Source organism: Amblyomma mixtum, chromosome 9 (assembly GCF_055824585.1).
Source record: "Amblyomma mixtum isolate Tamu chromosome 9, ASM5582458v1, whole genome shotgun sequence".
In the NCBI taxonomy this organism is placed as follows: Eukaryota; Metazoa; Arthropoda; class Arachnida; order Ixodida; family Ixodidae; genus Amblyomma; species Amblyomma mixtum.
The window spans coordinates 112,586,752-112,603,936 of NC_143020.1; the positions used below are offsets into that span (position 1 = coordinate 112,586,752).

At 48.2% G+C, this 17,185-nt stretch overlaps 1 protein-coding gene and 1 non-coding gene across 3 annotated transcripts in view; one reads left to right on the forward strand and one right to left on the reverse strand.

Annotated features, from left to right (window-relative positions):
• LOC149330766 (glutathione-specific gamma-glutamylcyclotransferase 1-like) overlaps positions 1–13,462 on the forward strand; it is a 33,129-nt gene extending 19,667 nt beyond the window's left edge. For both annotated transcript variants that reach the window (XM_089561425.1, XM_089561424.1), the window contains one exon: positions 11,293–13,462. In XM_089561425.1, the coding sequence (XP_089417551.1) occupies positions 11,293–11,853 (561 nt within the window). In that variant the 3' untranslated portion in view covers positions 11,854–13,462. The remainder of the gene's footprint in view (positions 1–11,292) is intronic.
• On the reverse strand, positions 1,268–1,339 carry TRNAE-CUC (transfer RNA glutamic acid (anticodon CUC)). The gene has a single exon. It is a non-coding gene; the product is annotated as a tRNA-Glu (tRNA).
• Positions 13,463–17,185: the final 3,723 nt, after the last annotated feature.

The following is a 17,185-nucleotide window of genomic DNA, read 5'->3' on the forward strand; positions in this document are numbered from 1 at the left end:
TGGACATTGGAAAACTTTAAGGTACTCGTATGGAGGTAATGGTCTATTCTTCGGATATTTAGCAATATCTATCTTTTATAGTGTTTCCATCGACTGCCATAAAGAACCAATAAGAAGCGCTTTTGACGATAGCAAAAACGTTAATAGCAAAAAAATTCAAGCCTGCCGTCGGGAGATCTGCGGATATATTGATTGTTATAGTGAAATCTTACAATATATGGAAAATTTGCGCTTATAAACTCTTTCCTGTTCAAAAATGTTTTTGCCCAGAATTGTTGGGTATGCATATTGCTGAGTACGCCAATGACTAGTGATGTCAGCTCACAGGAGATGCACTGCGGAATTGTAAATATAATATTTAAACGCGCAATCCCAGCAAATGTGGTCATAGCGGGCAGGGAATAGATCAAAAGTAGCAACTCACGCTGCAGCGGGGTACAAAGTTAACACGCACATAACATTTAGCTCTGCGATAGAGGTAAACTATTAACCGAAAGAGCAACAAACCACCGTTCACGGATGTCGGTACGCAACTTAGTTCTTCGTGTTCAGTTGTAATTGTTTGCTACTCGTGGCTAATAGCAACATGCAGGCTGCCTTCTGTAGAGGTCGCAGTTAAGGTCGCGGGTTCAGAGGTCACCTTCTGCAAGTGCCCGATGCAGCTGCTGACGCCTGTCGATACAGTCAGGGGCAACGTGCTAGTAACGTTTGGGTCAGTCGGCTTGCACGGCCGCCAAGTCCAGATTAGGGTGTCCAGATGTTCGCCTTTTAGACGCTTCGTCGCTCACCCATCAGAGGGCGCTCGGTGGTCTATGTGTACTAGGGAGCATATATATGTATAACGCTGCTCCCCCTGCCGGGCTTTCCCCCTCTCCTGGTCACCGCTCTCTCCCTCACAAGCGTAATCGTACTCACTCTCTTTCCCTCTCTCAATCCACCGAGGCCTGCCAACTGCGGCGAAAGATCCACCGTCTGTCGTCGGACCCCGCGGGCACCCTGGCAGGAGAGGAGGCGGCGGGCTTTAACTATTAAAGCCCACCTGACCATGCGCAAACTAGGGGAAGAGGGCAGGGCGTCAGGCTTTGAATGGAGGCTATCATAGACGGCGTCTGTTGTGTGAAGCAGAGTGAAATAAAAAGATGCAAAGGTGGCGGGCAGGGTCGAGGGACTGGTCCGGGTTCGTGTTTACATCAGCATACAAAAAAAGTGTAATGCTAAAATTCATAAAGTATTTTTATAACTGCAGTTTTTACAGCAAAAAAATTTGTTCCGACACCGGGAATCGAACCCGGGCCTCCTGGGTGAGAGCCAGGTATCCTAACCACTAGACCATGCCGGAGGATGGAGGAAAGAGCCTTGGGCACTGCTCATATTCTAAGAAACAAGATTTGGCACAGGCATCACTGTCGCTATCGCTTCAACGCTCTAGAGTCTACGAGTTAATTGTTCGTTCCATGACGTCACTAAGAATTGCAGGATTTCACTTATCTGCTTAAGAGCGGAAATGCGGAAGCCTTTCCCATTGCTTTCATTCTCCCTCGCTTTTCATTTTTATTTTCGTTTATTCTTTCTTGATTTCTCTTTATTTTTGTTTTATTTCTTGGTTATTTTTATTATTTGTAATTCTTTTAGAATATATCCTCCCTCCATTTATCATTTTTCATTTCTTTCATTTTTTTATTTTTGATATCTCAACTTTTTGGAAGTATACAGCCCACTCTAGAAAAGAGATTAAGGTGGAATGGTGTGCGCATTGAGGCGCATTTATGAGGATTAGTGAGTGAGTTGATGTGGATTAGTACTTGGGTTAAGGTCGAAGAGTGGATCAGGTTAGTATAATCCCATATGATAATCCAATGGACGATAATCTAAGTCTAGCCCTCAGATTTTCGAATTTGGTGGTGTTGACGCCGTCACAACGCTCTCGGCCGATCAGGGAATTTCGTGCCTGAGAAACTCTGTGGTTTTTGCAAGACGAAGTGCTTTAGAGGATTAATGCAAAACCTTAGCGCTGTCTGCCATCTCCTGCGTGTTATGTGTAATCACTGGCGCCCCCTACACTTCCGACAATTTAATGAAAGGCTAGGCCTGTCGTGGCCGGCAGAGTTGTTCCTCTCAACGTGTGTGTCACTCGTGGCTTCGTGCAGCCGCATGTTTAACGCAACGCAACAAACTCAAATGGCATAACACTGCGCACGGCGGACTACCATATTTTGATGGCCACCGGAATTCGGGTCGTCTGTTGCTCCACTGGCTCGCAAGTCAGCTTGCAATGTGGTCCCAGTGTTCCAGCAGCACAGCTAGCACCTAGCTGCCACGGTAGAGGAGGAGCCGGGGCCGCGCGAAGGGAAGGGCCATGAGAGGATCCCCTCCCCTTCCCTCTTATCCCTTTTTTTTATTTTCCCTCCCGTTCCTACCTGCCACCTGCTCTCGCTCGATTTCACAAAAACACCACAGTGCACCTCGCCGCCGCCATGGCGACCCCAAACTACACAGCGTGGCACGGAAAGTACGGTTTTGTTCCTGCTTTTCTATTGCTGGCCCATTCATTCCGCCACACCTACCCGTACTACCTGGCCCCTTCTCCCCCCCCCCTTTTCCTGTTCCCTTGACCCCCCCCCCCCTTCTTCCTCCTTGGTCGTGGGTCCGTATCCCCTGGCTCCACGTTGTCTGGCACCCCATGGGGAATCAGGCGTCAGCCGCGGTGGCCAAAGGTTTGTAGGCCGCTCCTCAGGAAGTGCGGAAGAGGAGGAATCGAAGTGAAGGTGGGGAGAGAGCGGACCAGATGTGCTGGTTGCTGCTTTGAAAGGAGGAGGGGAAGGGCAGCGAGTGGATGGGGCAGTGTTTACAGCTTGCAGTTGAGGCTTTTTACTTCGTCTTGGCCTGCTTGTTTCTAGGTATACCTCCTGCTGGGTACTCGTGTAGTACGTCTTGAAGGGAGGAAATGCGGCGGCTTCTTCACCGAGGATGTTGCGAACGCTGCTTTATTCGGAAATTAGAACGCCTTTTGCTCAGCAGCGTCATTTTGATCTTGCTTGCTCACGATATACCTTCGCATCCCAGAGCGTAGCAACTTTGGTTGCCCGTTAAGGAAGGAAATCGTACTGCGTTGAGGCTCTTTCTAGGTACAGGGAAACTGGAAGTCAAGGTCTGGTACGACAGCCTGTGCATGAGCCATGTGCTTAGCGAGTCACAGTGACTGGTAAGGCACGATCGCCTATACTTGGTGCAAAACAGGCACAACTTCGATGTCCCGCTGTAGGTCTACACTGTATGTACAGTCTTTGTCAAAAGTAACCAGGCTGCATGGTTTGCTGCTAGCTCGCACAGTGGAGCCCTTACAGCTTCCCTGAAGCTGAAATGGTCGTTAAAGGTAAGGACTGGGAGTCTTCTTACCTTCCAACACTTTTCGATCTTTAGGAAAGTCACAAGGGCCCCACTATACAAGCTAGAAGCAAACCATGCAGCCTGGTTACTTTTGACGAAGACTGTACTTTCGATAGCGCATCTGGAACCGTCAATACAGCCCCCGCAAGACTGAGTTGGTTCGTTTTGGACTGGACACTGTTCTAAGCTCTGGGAAGTGGCCTTTCGTACTTACCAAGGTAATACCGCCTTAGTAGTCCCAGGGAAGGCTCTGATGTAATCACTTTTTGCTGGTACTTGTACTGAGACAAAAACCTGGGCAAGTTGGAAATGAATCGTGATAAAAGATAAGAGAATGAAGTGACAGGGAAAGACAAGAACTCAGCGCTAGTACTGGCTTACAAAAAGAGGTGTATCACATGTAAACAAAAGAAATGCGTTAGAAATGCAGCAAAAAAGCAACCAACCTTTACCTGGTCTGTCTTTTTCCGCGCTGTACCTTTGGTTCTGGCATCGAGCGCTAGCTTCGCACGTTTTTTTTTTCTTTTTTTTACAGCAGTGGACGTCTCAGGGTAGCGGATGTACTACGCGAAGCCTTCTTCTTTAGACCCAAGGGTGTTGAACTGCATGACGGTTCTTACTCCCCAGTTAATTGCTTCACCTTGTGAGCTCCGTGCTAATGAAGAAGCTCGTGAGCTTCCCTGACGCTATTTTTTAGAAGTTTGGCGAGTAGTGTACACATGAGACCTTCGATCCGATTAATTTGTGAGGACAGCGCGTATTAAATGCGGCTCGCCGTGCCCAGATAACATGCATAGGAGGATGCAATACAACCATCACCGCAATCAATTTGGACTGAGTCAGTCGGCTAGTGGCAACCTGGGAGCCGCTGTCAAAATAATATAATTTTTCGGCTGATTCTGTCCTTCTCTGCGCCCGGCATCCTTACCTTGTGTTTTCCCTTTCAAATATGAACTGGATTTCTTTTTCGGCAACGGACGTTCTCTATCGTTCTACTTCTGTCCTGGCTTGGTCGCAGGTGTTTCATTCTTACTATTATGATTTGATTGAGTTCTTTTTTTTTTATTCAGTAGGAATCAACTCCCTTATTTCCTCTTTTTTTAAAATTAAATTCGGTGCTGATGACAAACAGATTCCCGCCGTGCACCTAAGCCCAACCCGAGACCTAGCTGACCTTGCCAGGGCACGCATTCGAGACGAACTGGGGCTCGCCTCGGAACTCTCAGCTGGGGTACGGTTGCACGGCTGTTTCTCTAGCCGTCAGTGTCTCAAGATACCTTCTTTTCTTTCTCCGCTCTTCTTTCTATTCCAACTCATTTTTTTTTCTTTTTCGATGTTTCAACGTTAGCCCGACCCCTCCTTTATTCGCCTTGTCCCGATTTCGGGACGTAGTGCACGGCCTTTGTATTCTTTTTTCTTTTATTTTATTCCTCTTCTATACTGTACCTCTTTCCCCCATCGTCTGGGAGGAGAACGGCCCATTTTACAAAAGGGACGCACCCACGGCTCCTCCTTCCACCTTGTGTGCCAAGCTCTCGAAGGCGTCTGCTGCACCCGTCTATGCAGGGAACGGCGATCGGGCGTTTAAACCTGGGCTGTACAGCGGGCCTCCCCTGCTCATAAGGGATACCGTATAGACGCGCGTTTATCAGGCACCCATGGACTCGTAGCGCCCGTTCGTCTATCCGCCCGTCTGACCCTCAGAAGGCCTTACGTTAACAATGCCAGCGAAAAAATGGCTACGACTCGAATGTATATAAGGAGCCGGCGTACAGCATAAATATTTTATTCAAGAGAGTTCGACGAATGCTTCAGCTAAGAAAACAATTCTGCCAGCTTTGTAGCTACCAGAGTAGCGCCGCATGTTACGCCATCAGCATTAATTAGAAAAAAATTTCATAGCTATTTCATTGTGCGTCTTGGTACCTTGGAAAACAGCTGGTGGTAAGCCTCTACGATTCGCCACAACACGCAGGGTAGAAATAAGCAATTAGGATAGAGAGAAGTTAAGCTTTTAGGGAGGGAAGGTGTTTGGGGATTGAATCCGAGTTAATGCGGGACATGCGAGGGAGTTTTGCCGGAGGGTGGCATCATCCAAAGCGGGTCGTCCCCTGTGACTCCCCTGCGTGGGGTACGAAAGCGGCGGGGTTCGGGGTCCCAGTGTTCTGAAGCGAACGGGGGTGGGTGAGGAGAAGTTGAAGGCGATGTATTGGGTGCGGAGGTGAGAGGTCGTGACCTGCCGACCGGCGACCCAAACCACCTGTTGTGTTTGCTCTTGCCCTCCTCAACCGTATCCGAGGTGTGCCCATTAATCCTAGATCGAAGAACCGCCTACTACAGAAAAGGGGCTGCACTTCTGTAGGTCCTAAATCAATCTTAGACACTTTTTTCCCTATCTTTTTCAAGAAAATGGCTTGTGTCATATGCTTGGCCAGCTTTCAAACTTTCAGCCTCGACATCATCTTCCGGCTCAGCGCCCCTTTCCGACAAACATTAATGGTTCACGTGCTAAGTCGTGCCTCAAAAGTTGTGCTCACAGATTCTGCCTGACGCCTTAGTGGTAGATATTGAGCTTTTAAGAGGTGGACTTGTTTGATCCTCGTGACATTGTTCATTCAGTCGTCAGGTGCACTGTAAACAATCTGGAAGACTTTCTCCTCTGTACGTCGCTTGTGATGCGTTGACTGCTGTCGGCACCTGCATTCATGGTGGGAGCCATAATGGCTGACTCGCGATTTCTTCTTTCACACTACTGCATTTAGGTCAGGTCGCTTGTCCTCCTACGCCTTTCTTAATCTATACGTTTTCCTAACTGCCTACTCATCACAACCACACAAGTAACCGCTGATAGCCGTTCGTGTTTTTCTGAGCACTGTGCTATTTGACCGTGTCTCTAGGCTGATGTAAATAGTGGGTTTGTTTAGTGCGGTTTTACTTCCTGTTTTCGGTCGATTTCTACTAGCATCTGAAGAAGAAACCGGATCTTGACGAAGCGCTGTTACCCTCTTTATGTGCTACGTGCGCGAACATTGTGTCTAAGTAAAAACACAATCAATGGCTGCGCTCAGGTGGATGCCAATGAGTAATTACTCCCTTATTACAAATCTACTCCACCTTGGGGGATTCCCCTAAACATTTGACCAACACAGTTCGCACTTCGAGTTATTGATCAATTCGCCCTCGCCCTACCATGAGCTTGCCGTCCTGGTTAGCTCATTTGGTAGAGCGACTGCTCCGGTGAAGCGGTGGTCCTGGGTTCGAACCCCGGACCAGGACGAATTTTTCTTTAACTACGAAGTTTCTGAGAAAGCTGTATAGCTTTCCTTTGTAGCCGTATGGCTGCGTTCGGGTGGATGCCAATGAGTAATTACTCCCTTATTACAAATCTACTCCACCTTGGGGGATTCCCCTAAAACATTTGACCGATCAAAAGTTAAGTGGCCCAATTCGTTGCCTGACTCTTGCCTGACTTTTAAGGTAACGAAATAGTATCCCGTGAAACAGCAGCTTGAAACCGATTTTAATGCGATAAAATTTAGGTTATTTTCTTGTAAACACCACCCAGTTTCTCCGTAATGAAATTCCCGCATTAGTCGATATGGTCGGAACGCCATCAGCGCCGCCAAATTTGAAAACCTAGGACTATAACGTTCGATTACCTTCCATTCGATTATCAAATTTAATTATACTAAACCGACCCAATCTTCCTCGTTAACTCAACCACTAATCTCCTCTAATACACCTTAACCCATTTTCGGGGTTGGGCGTACTTCAAAAATTTTGGGGGTGTGCCAACTTCCAAATGCTATCGCATTTTATTCTTTAAAAATGTGATTAAGAAGGCTCCAAATTCTTTATTCTATAAATATGTGAAGCTTGGTTCTTCCCTATTTCCGCATTTCCGTTAGTCTATAGCAGCCGAGTTCTGTTGTAAGCTTGTTAGTTAGTTGTGAGTTAGTTAGTTGTTACCATCAACACATATGTTAGAATCGTACCAAAAAAAATATCTTCCCGAATCTGAATTTGCCACGCTAAGACGTGGCGTTCTCACGCGATGCTCCTGACTGTTTCCACACAGAGCTTCAATCCAATCGTCCATACGAAATCGACGCGTGACCTGACTCGCAAAACGTTTTCTGCACATTTCCCATCGTCATACGTTTATTTCCAGTACGCCTACCTTGAGCTCGCACAAAACATTCACTTTACTTACGTGTCCTTTCTTGAGACGATGCGCGCAAGAAAACGCCCTGCGCCAAACCAGCCCACGTGACTGAGCATGTATTCTTAAAAACTAGTCACGTAAGGACGACCGCAAGTTTGAGACACAATATGCATTCTTCTTTCGTTGCCACAAGGAACAGAATAAATTTCTTGTCTATTCTGTATTTTCCTTTGCGCATTAGCCCAGCTGTGAGCGCTGTGGCTCAGTTGGTAACGTGACGAACTCCGTTACATTTATTTTATACAATGCTTCTCCGTGAAAGCCTTTTCTGGGGCTTCTTTGCAGCGCCTTTTTGCAGCAGGCTTTCCATTGGAGCGGAGAAGTGTGATCAAAAAATAAAAACAAAAATACTTAAGAAGTGAAAGAGTGAACAAAAGCGAAAATGCGAGTTTTGGATAGAAATCTGAATTTATGAAGGCGTCTGGCACATGCATCCCCGTGGCCTTTCGAGTCTCCAGGTTGCGACTTGGGTACCCGTTTTGTCGTCGTGCAGCTGGAGTGTAAATATACGGCCTCGCTTTGACGTCTTAACTACCGCAGGCCCTTTATGCGGGATTTCGTCACACTTAACCTTACACTCCTACGGCGCTTCGTTGCGCGCGTTCACTTTTCCGGATACCGTAAGCCGATCCAGGTGACGCGTAATAGAAGCTGGCACCTTGAGAAGAATCTGGGACGTGCAATGCATCTTAGCTTTGGTTAAAGCTCAGCTGACGGTATCGGCTTCAAAGAAGTAAGGACACTTTGTGAAAAGGTTTACCGACTTCCATTAAGGAGAAAGCAGCATTGTGTATGCTTGCAGCAGGGCTCTATGGTCTTGAACAAGTTTCTAACGGTAATCCTCTGACGTAATCCTCGCTTTCTAGCTTTCTGCACAAGCTTTTGGATTGAGGCAGCTTTATGGGTCTTTAAGTCATTCGCTAGCTACTTCTTCGGCTTGGCGTCTTTCCTCCGTGACGACGTATTTCTTTTGCAAGTCTGCTTTGCAGCCCTTGTAAGCGTTGCGAAATTAATTTTGTAGAAAGAATTCACACAATATTCATCGCTTTGATTTCAGCCCTTGAATTTGTCCTTCTTGTTGTAGGAGGTTGGCTTCCCAAACAGCACTGGTAACTGGCCCAGTATTGCAAATGGATGGTCTCACTCTGGTCCCTTGTAGAACCGGCATTTGCCAATACATTTCCAACATTGGGCCAATTAGCTGTGCTGCTTGGCTTTCCGCATTCGTTATTTGCTTTCTTTAAACGCTATCGTGCTTGTTTCTCTCTGTCTGCTACTAACTAGGAAAAAAAATGCGACTCACAATGGCTTTTCTTTTTTTTTTTCTCACTAGAAATATGCTTGCGTTCCCTGAAGCTATCCTCTAGCGCAGCCCCTTTTATAAAACTGCGTGAGCTAGTGGATAGCTTACACGCCAAAATCAATGCAGCAGAAAAGAAATTTGAAAGTGTGTGTGAGACATGCCCATGGCTAAGCACCGAAACAATCTAAGAGAGCAATGGAAGCACTGAAGCTGGTCACGTGATGGAAAGCATCAAATTCTGACATCGGTTTCCAGTGACTGCTGCGCACTGCTTGAATGCTGTACACAAGTTCGTCTCCGCGTGCTAACTTAGCCCCACAGACGGCTCTGCTTCAGCACTGTGGATTTATAGAAATTATGTGTTATTTCAATCGATAGTTCATTACAGCGTGTTGAACAGGATTTGCCAGCAAAAAGAAAAAGAGGTTACAAAATGGATAAGTGTACAGGACAAGGGCTGGACTAACAACAACATGCCATACCAACATGCTATACGTCAATGTCATACCAACAGGCCCGCCATTCAGCCTTGCTTAATTGCAGCAGGAACACGAAACAGCAGCAACAACGACAAAAACGGCAATTCGAGCTCGTCGTATAGCGAATAGTTCCCTTCAATAGTCATGTACAGGGCTCTCAGCAGCTGAATACTCTCGGGCGGTTCAGTATTACGTTTGTCGTTTACATGAGGTTTTAACGTCACGTGACCATGGTACGTAAGCTTCATCCTGCATCGTCCTGAATGGCGAGCGTAACATAACCGTCGTTCTCACTTCCACACCCTGTTGAGTGAAAAGTCAGTTTTCTTTTCTGAGCTTTATATTACTTGACCGCACGTTCTGAACACCGCTTGGGCGGGATTAAAAGGTGTATGCGCAAGATGCAGTGAGAGCCGCAGCTTAACACCAACACCACTATCTACGTGAGCCTAGCCGCTGTCACCGCCTTTACGAGCACTTAGTGCTTTAAGCAAATCGAAATGCAGATGGACCGCAGGCAGGCACATGGGAAGAACCTTACGCTCGACTCGCAGGTGCATCAACGCATATTGTTCCGCAAATGCGTCTGCCTGTGTTTATGTTGTTCTCCTGGTACCCAGCTCGGCAGTTGCGTCAGTCTCGTGGTAAGCTGCACTTGCGGGCTGTACCGATCCATTTCTCCCTATTCTTTTCGATGTAGACATGAGAGCGCATCCTGGGTACGGACTAAAATTTTCCAACTTACAAACAGCCCAAAACTCTGATCTTCCGTGCCATTGTATGTTCAACGATCGGTCACGACCCGCTGGCAGTTCGCGCAGACGGCTTGACGAGTGCACCGCTTCAAGAGCGAGGTCGTTTTTAGAGTGGCTGCGTGTTTTGTACATTTTGAAAACACAGCTGTTTTTTCATCGTTTCTCCTACGGTCGTTGCGGCCATTCGTCTTTTGCTTCTTGCCTGTGATGGGTATTTCCTTTGTTTTACTAGGGTATGGGAAATGTTTTCCGTTTGTGTATGCCACTGTGCTGCAAACCCTTTTCTGTGCACCATGTGGTTCTGTGACGAGTAATTACAAGAAGAGATTGAAACTGAAACAATGACTCTGCCGGGTTGACCATCGTTAGTACTGTTGTGACGAGATACACTGAACTCGAACTAAACCACCGTGGTGGCTCAGTGGTTATGGCGCTCGGCTGCTGACCGGAAAGACGCGGGTTCGATTCCAGCAGCGGCGGTCGAATTTCGATGGAGGCGAAATTCTAGGGGCCCGTGTACTGTGCGATGTCAGTGCACGTTAAAGAACTTCCAGGTGGTCGAAATTTCCGGAGTTCTTCACTGCGGCGTCCCCCATAGCCTGAGTCGCTTTGGAACGTTAAACCTCCATAAACCATAAACCACTTGGAGCTGCGGCATGTCAGGGCTGCAGTACCTGGTAGTGGTCGCACTAGACTCTTTATCTGATGCACTAGTTCGAACTCGCGAGTTTCGGTGATTTGCTGGGTCACAAGAGCAGCAGTAAGCTGAAGTCCCAACGTTCACCCTCATGAGACGAACAACTTTTATTGGCGTCGGGAGTTAGGAGTAGAATTTTTTTATTCCCTTTAACCCTCCTCCTTTCCCTTCTCCCTCATGGGAATAGTAGCTACATAGGGTAAGCATGTTAAAGGCAACGTCAATGGCCTGCTTTGTACAAGTATTCTCCTTGCTTGCGAATCTCTTGCTCTACGGTCACAGCGTCGAAGGAGGCCGAGAGAAGCCGAGCAGCCTTATAGATCTCTGGAATATTCAAATACGTGCTGTTCCCGCCGCTCGCTGAGCGTCGCTTGAATCTGTTTTTTACGCCACCCCCACGAACGAATTCTCATTTGCACCTTTTCTTTTTTTCTTTTCTCGTCTAGGGCCAGGTATGGGGGCGGGCTTTCCTCCTTCGAGACGACGACGCCAGTTCACGCGCCTCGCTGAGCTACCTGGACGAACGCGAAGCCCAGCTGGGCGGCTACTCTGTTCAGTTCGTCCAGTTCCGACCCAGGGACCCTCGCGAGGACTCCTTCCCCGCACTCGTGTACATCGCCACCCCGAGCAACCCGCTCTACCTGGGGCCCGCCAGCCAAGTCCAGCTGGCCGACGAGGTCCTGGCCGCGAGGGGATTCTGCGGGGCCAACGCCGAGTACGTGCTCAAGCTGGCCCGCTTCATGAGGGAGGAAGTGCCGGATGCCTGGGACGAGCACCTGTTCACACTCGAGTCCGTGGTGAAGACCAGGCTCAAAGATTCCTGGAACCTTCTACAAGAGATGAGCGCCTACGAGGCCCCCGTGTCGTCAGTGGAGCAGTTGAGGTTGTCGTCCTCGGACGACGAAGACCAAGAAGGCGGTGATGTCGCCGGAGGTGTTGCGATGGCCGTAAACAATGACTTCGCCTCCCAGGTGCCTTCAAGGAAGTTGAAGTGCCTGAACATATGATCCAGTACCGTCTTCTACTCTCTTGAGACTCGTCCCTCTGCCGTCCTCGCCCTTCACTCTCGCCGCATGGCGCCCAGGAAGGCCTTCAGAATGTAAAGAGCGAATCCTATCAGCTGGACAACACGTCTGTGGCTTTCTTTCACCCCTGCCATGAGCAGCTGGAAGAGGACCAAAAACGCAGAGATGGACTGGTGCAGCGGACGGCCGATATGTCTACAGCGGAAATATCAGTAACTGCACCCATTGATCTCTCGCATATCGTCTGGAAAGCGATAACGAGTCTTGGTACGCGATGCTGTACGTCTCACGGCAGTATGGCTTGTCCAGGACAGTCCATCGTGTCCAGAACAGGACTGCCCGTGTCCATGTGGGCAGTCGTTGACCTTGTACCATTTAACTGATCTCTTGAGTGACGGGTTTTTGACGAGTCTTGCCGTAAGGCCCGTGCCGTTTTTCTTTTTTTCTTGGGTGGCTAACCAATAGCACGTGTGTTTTGTAGGTGGGCACATGAGAGCGCTTAGCGCTCTTCCTTGCCTAAATAAAAACGGAAAAAAAAATTGATTGGCTGCGCTGATAATGGTTTTCTCTATGCAATCTGTCATCCTTTTATGAGGTTTCGGCGTGACTAACTTGATGTTGAACACCCAGCATTCTATAGCATCCCAGAACGCTTGAATTCTGGAGTTCCTTTATTGGTGTTGATTATTCGCCAACAAATCGGTACTTGCTGTGCGAGAAACGCGTCACATCATAGAAACTTTTCACATCACGTTGCAGTGCTGTGTGCCACCTGTTTGAAAAAAGAAATGGCCACTCTATCGAGGCCTCACACGTTGGGATCATACTTGTTTTTCAATCATTTTTTTTTATTATCTGGCTCGCGCATTCTCCCGCAGTTTGTTTTTGTATTACAAAATGCGTTATCTCTATCTGCACGGAGACACTCTAAAACCAGAGCGCATGAGCTAAATCAATTCACTGAAACGCTCGAGCTAATTAGTTTTTTTTTGTCATTACACTGTTCTTAACAGAAAGTCTGATGACTCCCGTTTTCTCAACGCGGCTGTAAATGCTAATTCCTGTTTACTTGCTCCGAACGTGCTTTAATGAAGGGCTTCAGCCCTGCTCTTCTAGGTAAAAGAGGCGTAATCTGGCCTTTGAAGCACTCAGCCTATTAATATCCGTTGGGATCAACGGCGAAGTTTTCAAGCCCTGTGTGTTGGCTACCACTCTACACAGGTTTCTTTAACTTATCCGACCAGCGAAACCTTCGAGAAAACTTTTTACTTCATACGAAAAACCGGATTATGGCAGCAGTGAATAGCTGGCGTAGACGCTTACTCTCTGTCGCCTTGGAATTCAATTACTCCCACTGAAACAGATTACAGGCTATGCGTAAAGCAGAGTATAATCTCAGTCGTACTCGTATACAGAGCTTAACCAAGTGGCCTAAGCAGAAATATCTTCGTTGTTGTAATCTGTCTCAATCATGCCACCTGTGTTATGACCGGTGCTGAAAACACGCCCTCAGATCTGTACACCCTGTACTTTGGGCCGTAATAATCCCCTCTCCTCCCAACGTGAGATATGTTGTGTGGGAAAAACCAGATCGGCCCTTGTCAGGTGTTATGCCTGAGTCACTGTCAGTATTTTTTTGCTAACAGCTCCAGCTCACTTTTTTTTTTTTTTTTGGCAAGAGTCGGGAGCAACCTATGTAATCTAAGTTCCTATTACGGTAGACGATGCGTAGTTTTGTGTGGTGTGTTTGTTTACTGACTGGGATTATTTATTATGCCTCCTGACTTTCGATGTGGATGAGGTCACTGATTGCCGATTTGTCTCGCAGTGCGCACGACGTGGTGACTTGATTCGTTTGCAGAATGTTGATACCTGCAGGCAGTATCTTTATAAGGTTTCAATTGCGTCAAATAACTTTGCACAAGCATGGTGAAACCACTTATGGTACATGATAAATCACCAGTGTAACTTGCACGTTTGCCGTGTTTGCAGTTTTTTTTCTGTTGTTGGCGTTGCCATACTATACGCCGCACTGTCATTAAGACTCTGGAAACAACTATTGCACTGTTTGTGTTAAGTTGTCGCTGAGGCACATCCTTTTAAGCGGTACAGTGGTGAGTAGCCTTGTCTAGAGCGCTTGAGCAGTGCGCACTTGGTAACAAAAACCGAAATTAGAGAGCAGCCCCTCATTGCAGGGCAAAGTTTTCGTGCCTGCTTTGTTTACGAGGCTATCTGGCGCTACTTCCGTGCAAGCGTTGCAGCTGGACCCTAGACACAAAATCTGGATTTGTTTGCAAGGAAGTGCACCGCCAGAGCGCTCTAGACAAGGCTGCTCACCACTGTACGCTGTTTGTGATGCACATAAACAGGTGTCACTAAGGTCGGGGTGAGCTGTTCAACTGTCTTGCTCGGTGTGGGAGTTTAATAGTTTTTCATGCCAAGAAATAAGTGGTGACACATGTCGGGCTTGGGACTGCAGTTTTCACTGTTTCTGTCGCACCGTCTTCTGTGATAACCTCTGCTCCTTCTCAGCGGTGATTGTGTGTGGGATCGTTGTGAAAGCACCTCGTTATGAAGGGGTAATCAAACACTTTATATTATTTAATAAACGTCGCTGTCACGAGTCAAAGATTGTCTGTGTTCTTGTTTGCCTCAGCGCGTATCTCGTTATGCGTGCCATAAGACTCTATACTAAACACTTGACGTTTTAACGAGTCCAGTCTGTTCGACCAGCTCTGTGGGTGAAAATTCCGCGCAGGATGCTTAGACCCAATCGAAATCAGTCCTTTGATCATTAGGAAACTGTATGAAAACACAAGGAAAAACTACGTCACAGGTGCTCTGCCCTGTCTTCAAAAATCAAAGATGAACAGCTACCAGCTATCAATCGACTCTGACTACCATTAGCTGTTAGACAGCGCCCCCCTTATTGTGAGGAGGCCTTGTTGCCGGTCATTGTGTGTTCACAGTGTTTCCTCAAGACCAATAGTTCTCGAACTCGCTTGTCGGTGGCTACATTGTGTACGAGCACTGCAATTCGTCGACACAGCACACTTCTTCAACAGGAAGGGCCATTCGTGCTCCTTTATCAAGCGTCAATGGCTTTCAGGTGTCTATAGGTCATCAGCTTCTTTCACTAATGGTGAGCGTCCTCCTTTAACAAGAAGATGGATGTCAGTAGTTAATATCTGACGACTCCGGAGCTTGACTGGTATATAAAGATTTGTCACATCTTACTACAACGTCTAGCTTGAGAGGTGTGAGGGTTGAAAGAGTACTAAACGATGGCAAACAGGAAAGAGAAAGCGGGTCATGAGGCACTTGAAGCTGTTCTCGCATCACCTCTGTTCTATGTGCCATCCTTGCAGGAACACAGAGGGTAACTTCATCTAATTTTATTGTTCTCGGTAAACGTGGATTTGTATACATCTTTTTGGCTGCGCGGGTGTTTTTTTTTTTTTTTTGTCGGTAACCAGCCTCGCACTTTCTACTGTCAAAAATGGATTTAAAGATTGAATGTTTCTTCTCGACACCCTATAAAACTTCTGACCTGAAGTCCAACAAGGACACCGGTGTCACCGTTTGGAAGTGAACGAAGGAGTAGACTAGCCTCAAAGACCCGTGCTCAATAAACCATCTTGACGTCACCGCAGCGTGCTTTCGAAATCCGCCCGTGGTGGCGATACCTGTAATTCGTTAACTGGATATTCAACGCTATAGCGTTAAAGGCCCTGTTCACCAGAAAATTCGGTGTCTGCACTGTCGGCGTCGGCGTTGTCAGCGAAAAATCACGGGCATGGCTCTGGCAGGTGGTCCCCAGAGAGCAACCTGGGAGGCAGGTGGGCCACCTGGGTCACGTGACCTTGTGTCGTCATCACAGCCTGCCCAACGGATTGTGAGAAAACTGCCCACCGTGGCAGGTGGCAGTTAAATTAATGATTGGTCGCTCAGGAAGAGCACCCTGGCCCCACAAGGCGCACCACTGGGAGCACCTGCCATATCGCAGGGCAGTGCTTCATCGCTTAACCGTTGCACCACTGCGCCAGGAGGGGTACAAGGATTCCCAGGGATCTATGAATGTAAAGTAGAGAATGACATTCCGCATACATAGGAATTAACCCTCTACGCTACGCTATCGTGTCATATCGTTATGGCGGAGCTTAAGTGTACGTTCCAATTTTTCTTTTCTGGCTCATAAAAGCTCTATTTTCTGGGAAATTAACGTCTTTGTCAATAGAACGCCGTAATCTACAATGTGTGAAAACGCCGCTGGATACTCTCGCCTGCTCACTTGGGCAATAGAGCCGCCGCGGTGGCTCAGTGGCTATGGTGCTCGGCTGCTGGCCCGAAAGACGCGGGTTCGATCCCGGCCGCGTGGGCTGAATTTCTTTGGAGGAGAAATTCGAGGCCCGTGTACTGTGCGATGTCAGTGCACGTTAAAGAACCCCAGGGGGTCGAAATTACCGGAGCCCTCCACTACGGCGTCTCTCATAGCCTTAGTCGCTTTGGGACGTTAAACCCCATAAACCAACCAACCATCACTTGGGCAATAAAGTTTACTGTTAGTAGCACATTGGGTTGCGAATCTTCCTTGGCCATTAGGCTTGGCCCGTTAGTTGTTGTGTTATCTTACACCGAAGTTACGACATCTGCGGCTGGAGTCACAATAGAACCCCAGAAGAAAACGCAAACAGCGGGAAAATCAGCGCCTTGAACTGCAACAGTTCAGCAAACCTTGTCGCTGGTGCTCCGGCATGCTTAGGAGCAATCAAATCACTGAGCGCTCCGCCTGCGGTTGTTCGCAAGCGCATGCGAGCGTTTCACAGCCTACCCGTATCCAAGATGGCCGCTATCGCCGTGTACACACACGGGAGCCCGCACGCAGCAGAAGAGGCGATGCGCTCGCGCCGTCTGCGCCACGTCGCGCCCGAAAACGATGGATTCGTCCGAGCTGCTCTCTTTCGTGACTGAGTTCACGTCATGCAGGTCGCCGCGGAGACGGTTTCCCACAATGCGTCTTCATCGCGCAGCCCAAAAGTGACAGCTAAGCTTTTGCTGTCACGCAACGGGGCGGGGAGATGGAGATCGCTTCGCCTGGCAGGGGGTGTCCCCCCCCCCCCCCCCCTTCCCTCTACACAACAATGGACGGCGCGCATGCCGCGGCGTCGTCTGCTGCGCGCGATCGCCCGTCGTCTGCTACGCCGAAGCGCATCGTCGGCTGCACGGAAGCTCATCGTCTGCCTGCACAGAAACGCGTCGTCTGCTACGCAGAAGCGGATCGTCTGCGACAGGATGTATCGGAGATGTATCAGTG